The 11,745-nt window shown below is 39.8% G+C and overlaps 1 protein-coding gene across 1 annotated transcript in view; it reads left to right on the plus strand.

Moving 5' to 3' along the window:
* Nucleotides 1–4,242: 4,242 nt before the first annotated feature.
* The window catches only part of LOC111780128 (probable serine/threonine-protein kinase PBL7), a 10,392-nt gene continuing 2,889 nt past the window's right edge, over nt 4,243–11,745 (plus strand). The window contains exons 1-2 of the mRNA XM_023660421.1: nt 4,243–4,557; nt 4,632–4,879. Coding sequence (XP_023516189.1) covers nt 4,308–4,557; nt 4,632–4,879 — 498 coding nt within the window. The 5' untranslated portion in view covers nt 4,243–4,307. The remainder of the gene's footprint in view (nt 4,558–4,631; nt 4,880–11,745) is intronic.

Consider the following 11,745-nt stretch of genomic DNA (forward strand, 5'->3'; position numbering starts at 1 on the left):
TCTGCCCATGAAAGATTTGGATCAAACCATTTGTAACAATTACAAAGTTACCCGGACAAGGCACCCAACCTTATCCATATATTATAGCCCTTTTAAGTTATTACTTGAACATAATCTCTTTGTATGTCAATTACATACTATTCAAGATTACATTATAACATTGAATTTTTCATACCATGGATAATATTAAATTTTAAATAAAATAATAAAAATTCTTATAAAAAATCAAATAATCAATTACAAGGTTTTAGGGCATAAATTCTAATGAACCATGCGGATGATTTAAGCGTTTTATGGAAAGAGGAATCGAGCAATGATTTTAAATGATGTTATATGCTAGTTATATAAATGATGAAGATGTTTTATACGATGAATGATACTATAATGCATCATGTATTAAAACTAATGTCTTCGACGTGTGAGACCTCATGATTCATTTAGGCATGAAAAATGATATATTCGTGATCTCTTCCTTCTATAACTCCTATAGGGTCTTTACCTGTCTATAACATTTAGGTAGGATTAGTGCGTATGAGATTGATACCACTTAGGTACAAAAGTGACGTAATTGACTAGGCTCAAAGATTACAAAATTGGTATAAGCCTAGTAAATTTTGTGTATACGAAAGTTGTGCACATAGAACTATATGTACGAAAGTGACATCACAAACATAGGAAAGGAACTGGAGTCTAAGGTCAAGTCTTAGGTCCCACTGTTAGAGGTGTACATGGTCCGGGTTGGGTTGGGTTGAGGAATTTTTTTGACCCAACCCAAAAGTTCGGGTTGGTTGGATTGGTAACACAACCCAACCTGAAAATTTTCACAATTCAACCCAATTCAACCCTCTATTTTTGGGTTGGATTCGGGTTGGGTTGTCGAGTTATCAAAAAAAAAATTAAGTTTTATTTATCCGCAATTTATAATTATTCGGATACATAAAATATATTAAAAGTTCACAAATAAACACAAATCGATCTATAATTATTCACATAAAAAAAATCAACAAAAAACAACGACTGAAAATTGTAACATATTAACATAGTTCAACATTGTCATAAAACTAAAGATAGCTAAATATCGACATTTCTCAAGAATTGGCTCGGGTCAACCCGAAGGTTTTATCCACAAATCCAAAACCAAACCGATTCAGTTCGGGTTTACAAAATGAACCCAACCCAACCCTTATAGTTCGAGTTGGGTTGGTCCGGGTTGTTGGGTTGTCGGGTTGAATGTACACTCCTACCACTATGAAAGAATATCATGATTCATATTGTATATATTTGCATTTCCCGATCCTAACAATAGAGTTTTATGATACTCTATTTTTCAAAAAAAAATTCAAGAGCAAGGGCATCCTACAAAAATAATAATAATAATAAATAAATAGTAAAAATAAAGAACTTCCAAGAAAAGATGGATATAGGAGATAAAAATTGAAATTTTGGCAAAAAAATAATTAAAGGTAAAAAACATTATTATTAAATTATTAAACGAATTATGTAATATCGGAATATGGAAATGTAGCTGTCACACTTGCATAGATCACTTACCTAATCCAAAAGTCAAATAATGCATATTTTTTACGCATTTTATAAATTAATATTAACTCTATATATTTAATTATTTATTTATTAAATTACAAATTTAATCCGCTATTTAATTCTTTAATTTAAGAAAATGTCAGATATGTCTTTAAACTTTTAATTTTGTACCTAATATGTCGGTAATAAACTCAAAATTTCCCCCAAAAAAAATTAATTAATTAATTGAAATTTGGAGGACAGTTGACATTTTCTTGGTCAAGTCAACTTTATCCACCCGAAAATAGGGTTACTATCAGATCCCACGTTCATTGGGACGAGAATGAAACATTTTTTACAAGTGTGTGGAAACCTTTTCGTAGACGACGCATTTTAAAATTTTGAGAGGAAGTCTGAGAGGGAAAATCCAAAACAGACAATATTAGCTAGCGATGGGCTTGAACCGTTACCGCTACAATCCAACCCAACCTAACCCAAGTTTGATCAGTGATGTGTTGGAACCCGTAAATGGTTGATATTTGAGTTTTATGAGATTTTAATAATTAATTTAACATATATAGGAGATAAGTAGAATTTTTTAAAATAATTTAAAAAAAAAAACATCCCATCTCGAAAATAGAGGGTTTGGTTGTGAACTCTACTCGAGTTGCTCCGATCACCAACCCAACCAATCTGAAATTTCGAGTTGGTTCTAAAGATTTTTTTAACCGAACCCATATATATCTTTAGAGGGTTGGACTGTGAACTCTACTCGAGTTGCTCCAATNCATCCCATCTCGAAAATAGAGGGTTTGGTTGTGAACTCTACTCGAGTTGCTCCGATCACCAACCCAACCAATCTGAAATTTCGAGTTGGTTCTAAAGATTTTTTTAACCGAACCCATATATATCTTTAGAGGGTTGGACTGTGAACTCTACTCGAGTTGCTCCAATCATCAACCCAACCAATCTGAAATTTCAAGTTACTAGGGTCACCAACCCAACCAATATGAAATTTCGAGTTGGTTCAAAAGATTTTTTTCAACTGAACCCGTACATACCTTTAGAGGGTTGGACTGTGAACTCTACTCGAGTTGCTCCAATCATCAACCCAACCAATCTGAAATTTCAAGTTACTAGGGTCACCAACCCAACCAATATGAAATTTCGATTTGGTTCAAAAGATTTTTCCAGTGAAACCCATATATACTTTTAGAGGGTTAGACTGTGAACTCTACTCGAGTTGCTCCGATCATCAACCCAACCAATCTGAAATTTCAAGTTGCTGGGGTCACCAACCCAACCAATATGAAATTTCGAGTTGGTTCAAAAGATTTTTTTCAACTGAACCCGTACATACCTTTAGAGGGTTGGACTGTGAACTCTACTCGAGTTGCTCCAATTATCAACCCAACCAATCTGAAATTTCAAGTTACTAGGGTCACCAACCCAACCAATATGAAATTTCGATTTGGTTCAAAAGATTTTTCCAGTGAAACCCATATATACTTTTAGAGGGTTAGACTGTGAACTCTACTCGAGTTGCTCCGATCATCAACCCAACCAATCTGAAATTTCAAGTTGCTGGGGTCACCAACCCAACCAATATGAAATTTCGAGTTGGTTCAAAAGATTTTTTCAACCGAACCCATATATACCTTTAAAGGGTTGGACTGTAAACTCTACTCAAGTTGCTCGGGTCACCAACCCAACCAATCTGAAATTTCAAGTTGCTGGGGTCACCAACCCAACCAATATGAAATTTCCAGTTGGTTCAAAATATTTTTTTCAGCTAAACCCATATATACCTTTAGAAGGTTGGATTGTGAACTCTACTCAAGTTGCTCGGGTCACCAACCCAACCAATCTGAAATTTCAAGTTGTTGGGGTCACTAACCCAACCAATATGAAATTTCGAGTGAGTTCAAAAGATTTTTTTTCAACTGAACCCATATATAACTTTAGAGGGTTGGACTGTAAACTCTATTCGAGTTGCTCGAGTCACCAACTCAACCAACCTACAAAAGATTTTTTCAACCGAACCCATATATAATTTTAGAGGATTGGACTGTAAACTCTACTCGAGTTGCTCGGGTTACCAACCCAACCAACCTACAAAAGATGTTTTCAACCGAACCCATATATAACTTTAGAGGGTTGGACTGTAAACTCTACTCAAGTTGCTCGGGTGACCAACCCAACCAACCTACAAAAGATTTTTTTCAACGAAACCCATATATAACTTTAGAGGATTGGACTGTAAACTCTACTCAAGTTGCTCGGGTCACCAACCCAACCAACCTACAAAAGATTTTTTCAACCAAACCCATATATAACTTTAGAGGGTTAGACTGTAAACTCTACTAGAGTTGCTCGGGTCACCAACCCAACCAACCTACAAAAGATTTTTTCAACCAAACCCATATACAACTATAGAGGGTTGGACTCCGAACTCTACTCGAGTTGCTCGCAACCCAACCAACCTACAAAAGATTTTTTCAACCGAACCCATATACACCTCGAGAGGAAGAAATGCTTACTCTTACTACACTAGAATCTATATGTTTTTTTCAAATGTATCGGACATAGTGTCTCTTTTATCTAATTCCTTCGAACTATCAACTTTTGAGATGATCGAATCTAAATGTTCGAGAATTGTTGCCCACGTCATACCCTCTTGGAATAATTTATTAGGGAAGTAGAGAGAGATAAAAGGGATGAGCTCCTAGAGAAAGGGAAGGCTCAGCCTCCATTTACACTAACCATCTTCCTTTTGTAGCTCTCTCATGGAGCTTCACAATTCAACACCGCCACCACCAAACCACCACATCCATGCCCACAATGCTCTTCTCACCTCCAATTCCTTCCTCATCATCATCGCCTCCATCATCTTCATCGCCGTCCTCCTCGCCGTCCTCCTCCTCATCTCCATGCTCCACCGCCTCAAATTAGCTCGAGACACCGCCGCCGCCACCGCCGCCGCACAATCCACCACATTCAACCCCCACATAGCCATCAATTTCGATTCAAACCCAGGTACTGAATTTCACCCACAATTCGTTTTATTGCATTCCTTGAATTGATTGTAAATTGGGTTTGGATTTTTGCAGAATTTAAGGGGGGTGGGTACTTATATGGAGCCAATTCTGGGAGGATTTCTAAGTATAGAATCAGGGGAGTTCAGGTTTTCACTTACAAGGAAATGGAATTGGCTACTGATCATTTTAATGAAGCTAATGTGATTGGAAATGGAAGATTTGGGATTGTTTATAGAGGAGTTCTTGGAGATGGAGATGTGGTTGCTATTATGATGATCCATAGAGATGGGAAGCAGAGGGAACGTGCTTTCAGAATGGAGGTCAATTGCTATCATTGATTCTTCTTTGTTTATATCTCTCTTGACTGAACTTGTTTTGAGTATCCATTTACAATGCCAGCCTTCTTGTTATTGGAATATGAGCTTTGTTCTTGGATTTGAATTCTGAATTTGAATAGGCATTGGTTCTTGTGATTGTGTTGAATGCTTTTGTTCGGTTGGATTTGGGTGTTTGTTGTTACGTTTGATAGTTTGTTTATAGCCGGGAGTCGGGGATATGCTCCCCTATACCTTGGGGTACTCGGGCCTCCAAGGTATAGGGGAGCATATCCCCGACTCCCGGCTAAACAAACGGTCAAATGTAACCACAAACGCTCAAATCCAACGATGGGCATTGGTTCTTTTGATTGTGTTGAATGCTTTTTTTTGGTTTGGATTTGGGAATTTGTTGTTACGTTTGATTGTTTATTTATAACCGGGAGTCAGGGATATGCTCCCTTGGGGCACTCAGGCCCCCAAGGTCTAGACGGGCATTGGTTCTTCTAATTGTGTTGAATGGTTTTGTTTGGTTTGGATTAGGGCATTTGTTGTTACATTTTACCGTTTATTTATAACTGGGAGTCGGGGATGTGCTCCCCTATACCCTGAGGCACTCAGGCCCCCAAGGTATAGACGAGCATTGGTTCTTTTGATTGTGTTGAATGCTTTTATTTTGTTTGGATTTAGGCATTTGTTGTTACATTTGACCGTTTATTTATAACTGGGAGTTAAGGGATATGCTCCCCTATACCCTGGGGCACTCGGGCCTCCAAGGTCTAGACGAGCACTGGCTCTTCTAGTTGTGTTGAATGCTTCTATTTAGTTGGGATTTGGGTATTTGTTGTTACATTGAACCGTTTATTTATAACTGGGAGTCATGGATATGCTCCCTTATACCCTGGGGCACTCGGGCCCCCAAGGTCTAGACAGGCATTGGTTCTTCTGATTGTGTTGAATGCTTTTATTTGGTTGAATTTGGGCATTTGTTGTTACATTTGACCATTTATTTATAATCGGGAGTCGGGGATATGCTCCTCTATACCCTGAGGCACTCAGACCTCCAAGGTCTAGACGGGCACTGGTTCTTCTAATTGTGTTGAATGCTTTTATTTGGTTGGACTTGGGCGTTTGTTGTTACATTTGACAGTTTATTTATAATCGGGGGTTCGGGATATGCCCCCTATACCCTGAGGCACTAAGGCCCCCAAGGTCTAGACGGGCATTGGTTCTTCTGATTGTGTTGAATGCTTTTGTTTGGTTTGGATTTGGGCATTTGTTGTTATGTTTGACAGTTTATTTATAATCGGGAGTCAGGGATATGCTCCCCTATACCCTGAGGCACTCGGACCCTCAAGGTCTAGACGAGCACGGGTTCTTCTGATTGTGTTGAATGCTTTTATTTGGTTGGATTTGTGCGTTTGTTGTTACATTTGACAGTTTATTTATAACCGGGAGTCAGGGATATGCTCCCCTGTACCTGGAGGAACTCGGGCCCTCAAGGTCTAGACAGGCATTGGTTCTTCTGATTGTGTTGAATGCTTTTATTTGGTTGAATTTGGGCATTTGTTGTTACATTTGACCATTTATTTATAATCGGGAGTCGGGGATATGCTCCTCTATACCCTGAGGCACTCAGGCCTCCAAGGTCTAGACGGGCACTGGTTCTTCTAATTGTGTTGAATGCTTTTATTTGGTTGGACTTGGGCGTTTGTTGTTACATTTGACAGTTTATTTATAATCGGGGGTTCGGGATATGCCCCCTATACCCTGAGGCACTAAGGCCCCCAAGGTCTAGACGGGCATTGGTTCTTCTGATTGTGTTGAATGCTTTTGTTTGGTTTGGATTTGGGCATTTGTTGTTATGTTTGACAGTTTATTTATAATCGGGAGTCAGGGATATGCTCCCCTATACCCTGAGGCACTCGGACCCTCAAGGTCTAGACGAGCACGGGTTCTTCTGATTGTGTTGAATGCTTTTATTTGGTTGGATTTGTGCGTTTGTTGTTACATTTGACAGTTTATTTATAACCGGGAGTCAGGGATATGCTCCCCTGTACCTGGAGGAACTCGGGCCCTCAAGGTCTAGACAGGCATTGGTTCTTCTGATTGTGTTGAATGCTTTTATTTGGTTGAATTTGGGCATTTGTTGTTACATTTGACCATTTATTTATAATCAGGAGTCGGGGATATGCTCCTCTATACCCTGAGGCACTCAGGCCTCCAAGGTCTAGACGGGCACGGGTTCTTCTGATTGTGTTGAATGCTTTTATTTGGTTGGATTTGTGCGTTTGTTGTTACATTTAACAGTTTGTTTATAACCAAGAGTCAGGGATACGCTCCCCTATACCCTGGGGCACTCGGGCCCCCAAAGTCTAGACAGGCATTGGTTCTTCTAATTGTGTTGAATGCTTTTATTTGGTTTGGATTTGGGCGTTTGTTGTTACATTTGACCTTTTGTTTATAACCGGGAGTCGGGGATATTCTCCCCTATACCCTGGGGCACTCGGGCCCCCAAAGTCTAGACAAGCATTGGTTCTTCTGATTGTGTTGAATGCTTTTATTTGGTTGGATTTGGNCAGAGCTGATTTGATGTTCAATTCAGGTTCTTTTTTGTGTTGGCTAGCATCTTCTGTGTTCTTCCCATCCACATCTTGTTCTTCACCGATCGAGCGAGGTTCGGTATTATTCTGGGTTGGAGTTTCTAGAACGGCAGGATGGGTTGAAATGACACGCTTGAATGGCTCATGAAAAGTGTCGTACAGCCGCCTTACCTGATGAGGAAGATGAATTTAATAACAGCATTCGTGCAAACAAACGAGCTACGTATATCACAGTTGAAGGCTAAATGTTATCGATACGGTATGTCACTATGTGACGCTCGTGTTCATTTGCATCTTCCCCAGCATACCATTATCTAATAGTTGTAAATGTTTCTATGATTACTTGTATATTAAAAACATGTTATTGTCTTGTTGATAAAAAGAAGGTAACTTCCCAAATCCACCGCTAGCAGATATTGTCCTCTTTGGGCTTTCCCTCTCGGGCCTCCCATCAAAGTTTTTAAAACGCATCTATTAGAGAGAGGTTTCCACACCCTTATAAAGAATGTTTCATTCTCCTCCCCAACCGATATGGGATCTCAAAATCCACCCCCCTTTGGGACCCAGCGTCCTCACCGGCACTCGTTCCCTTCTCCAATCGATGTGGGACCCCCCAATCCACCCCCTTGGAGGCCCAACATCCTTACTGGCACACCACCTCGTGTCCACCCCCTTCGAGACTCAGCCTCCTCGCTGGCACATCGCCCGGTGTCTGGCCCAAGCCCACTGCTAGCAGATATCCTCTTTGGGCTTTCCCTTCCCCTCGAGGTTTCCACACCCTTATAAAGAATGTTTCGTTCTCCTCCCCAACCGATGTGGGATCTCACAAACAAAGCTATCCTTCTAGCTAAAACCAGCTCAAATGTTATGAATGACATCAAAGACATGGTACATTTTCAAAATAAATTTGCGAACCCAACGAGTAAGAGTACAGATAACAAGAACTAAGGACACACTCGAAAAAGGGTCGTGCTTCGAAAAAAAAGGTCTACCTTGCGTTCACCTATGCCCGGGCAACGAGCTAGATCTTCCATTGATGCATCCATGACATGAGACAGAGACTGCAATGGAAAACTAATTAGCAGTTCGACACCAAACAAGACATAACAGACAAGAACGGAAGAATCTTAGCGAAAATACAGCAGGCGTACCCCAAATGTCGTCCCGAGGGTAACCACATCAGTCTTGTTAACATGCCGAACTGATGTTAGGACATGAGTAAGCTACAATTAAAACCAGAATTTTAATTCAGAATATAGTTGTTGTGGATATAGCTTTTTGGAAATAAAAAAGAGGCTATAGTTGATCGTGGTTGTAACAACCAAAATCCACCGCTAGCAAATATTGTCCTCTTTGAGCTTTCCTTTTCAAGCTTCCCCTCAAGGTTTTTAAAACGTGTCTGCTAGAGGGAGGTTTCCACACCCTTATAAAGAATGTTCCGTTCTCCTCCCCAACCGACGTGGGATCTCACAGTGGTATCACAACCACATAAATTAATGTTGAATAGGCAAAAAGCTTCAAGAAAACCAATACCCGAGAGAGGTAGTCGGTATCCATCTGACCTTGAATAAGATCTGCGGGCTTGTTTTCGTAAACTTTTATAGTCTCCAAGTAACGACCACACTCCTCCAAACTAATAAAAAAACAGAAATCAAACTTTTAAATTCACTTTGCAATATAATACTTACCAAAATCTTCAATAGACGGCACTAAAATGCTTAATAATGAAATGTACCTCCAAGCACAAAGAAGGGTACAATCGTGAAGTAGAGCTGTTTTGGTGACTTCAAGCAAAGGCTTGACAACATCTTCCTGAAAGAAACTAATCGATGACGTTACTTCACACGAGCATCAAAATGACTACGAAGACTTAATCTGGAAAATGGAGAACAGGGTAAGAAAAAAGGTGGCTAGGCGGTACGGTTTCTTACCACATCGACATGACACAGAACGACTCGAAGCTTGAAATTTTTTTGTAGTTCTCTTATACGGTAGTATAGGTAGTCCGGATGCAGTAGATGATACCGAAGACTGCAAAATAGGATTAATCTAACCATGAAATACTCCAACATACAGAAAGAAAAAGATTTTTTGCAAGTTCAAAACCAGTACTAAGGTTAAAAATTCAAAGGCTAAAGCAGCTCTGGTGGTGTGTTGTTTGCAAGCAGCAGGAAGAGGACCTTGACCTTATACTTTGGGATTTTCCTTCAGGACATTTGGGTTTATTTTGGCTAGCAATAGAGGTTGTTGTCTATGTTCGAGGAGGTGCTCCCGAACCCTTCTTTTAGGGATAAGGAAGAGTTTTGTTTGTGGCAAGCTTGTGTTTTTGCTACTTCGTGTTAAATTTGGTTAGAGAGGAACAATAGGATATTTAGAGAGCTAAGGGAACTTGGGAGGAGCTTCGGGAGTTGGTTGGGTGTACGTCACGTTTGCTGATCGGGCATTTTGTATTACCAACTTACACTTTGTTGGATTGAGATCTATTCATGTAATTTGTGTTAGACCTCCTTAGTCAGATGTGAGATCCCACCTCGGTTGGAAAGGGGAACGAAGCATTTCTTATAAGAGTGTGAAAACCTCTCCCTAGTAAATGTGTTTTAAAACCTTGAGGGGAAGCCCAGAAGTGAAAGTCCAAAGAGGACAATATCGGCAAGCGGTGGATTTTGACTGTTACAAATGGTATCAGAACCAGCACCAAGCGGTGTGCCATTAAGGAGCTTGGTCCACAAGGTGGGGAGATTGTGAGATCGCACATCAATTGGAGAGGGGAACAAAGCATTCCTTATAAGGGTGTAGAAACCTCTCTCTAGTAGACGCGTTTTAAAACCTTGAAAGGAAGCCCAAAAGAGAAAGCCCAAAGAGAACAGCATCTGCTAGCGGTGGATTTGGGCGGTTACAAATGGTATCAGAGACAACACCGAGCGGTGTGCCAACAAGGACACTGGGCCTCCAAGGGGTGGATTGTGAGATCCCACGTCGGTTGGAGAGGGGAACGAAGCATTCCTTATAAGGGTGTGGAAACCTCTCACTATTAGACGCGTTTTAAAACTTTGAAGGGAAGCTCAGAAGGAAAACCCCAAAGAGGACAATATCTACTAGCGGTGGACTTAGGCGGTTACATCATACCTCATTTAAGTATGTCGGGATTTATCCACCCGAAAATAGGGTTACTATCAGATCCCACGTTGATTGGGACGAGAATAAAACATTTTTTATAAGTGTGTGGAAACCTTTTCGTAGACGACGCATTTTAAAATTTTGAGAGGAAGTCTGAGAGGGAAAATCCAAAAAAGACAATATTAGCTAGCGATGAGCTTGAACCGTTACCGCTACAATCCAACCCAACCTAACCCAAGTTTGATCAGTGATGTGTTGGAACCGGNACAAATTTAATCCGCTATTTAATTCTTTAATTTAAGAAAATGTCAGATATGTCTTTAAACTTTTAATTTTGTACCTAATATGTCGGTAATAAACTCAAAATTTCCCCCAAAAAAAATTAATTAATTAATTGAAATTTGGAGGACAGTTGACATTTTCTTGGTCAAGTCAACTTTATCCACCCGAAAATAGGGTTACTATCAGATCCCACGTTCATTGGGACGAGAATGAAACATTTTTTACAAGTGTGTGGAAACCTTTTCGTAGACGACGCATTTTAAAATTTTGAGAGGAAGTCTGAGAGGGAAAATCCAAAACAGACAATATTAGCTAGCGATGGGCTTGAACCGTTACCGCTACAATCCAACCCAACCTAACCCAAGTTTGATCAGTGATGTGTTGGAACCCGTAAATGGTTGATATTTGAGTTTTATGAGATTTTAATAATTAATTTAACATATATAGGAGATAAGTAGAATTTTTTAAAATAATTTAAAAAAAAAAACATCCCATCTCGAAAATAGAGGGTTTGGTTGTGAACTCTACTCGAGTTGCTCCGATCACCAACCCAACCAATCTGAAATTTCGAGTTGGTTCAAAAGATTTTTTTAACCCAACCCATATATATCTTTAGAGGGTTGGACTGTGAACTCTACCCGAGTTGCTCCAATCATCAACCCAACCAATCTGAAATTTCAAGTTACTAGGGTCACCAACCCAACCAATATGAAATTTCGAGTTGGTTCAAAAGATTTTTTTCAACTGAACCCGTACATACCTTTAGAGGGTTGGACTGTGAACTCTACTCGAGTTGCTCCAATCATCAACCCAACCAATCTGAAATTTCAAGTTACTAGGGTCACCAACCCAACCAATATGAAATTTCGA

Source organism: Cucurbita pepo, chromosome LG18 (assembly GCF_002806865.2).
Source record: "Cucurbita pepo subsp. pepo cultivar mu-cu-16 chromosome LG18, ASM280686v2, whole genome shotgun sequence".
In the NCBI taxonomy this organism is placed as follows: domain Eukaryota; kingdom Viridiplantae; phylum Streptophyta; class Magnoliopsida; order Cucurbitales; family Cucurbitaceae; genus Cucurbita; species Cucurbita pepo.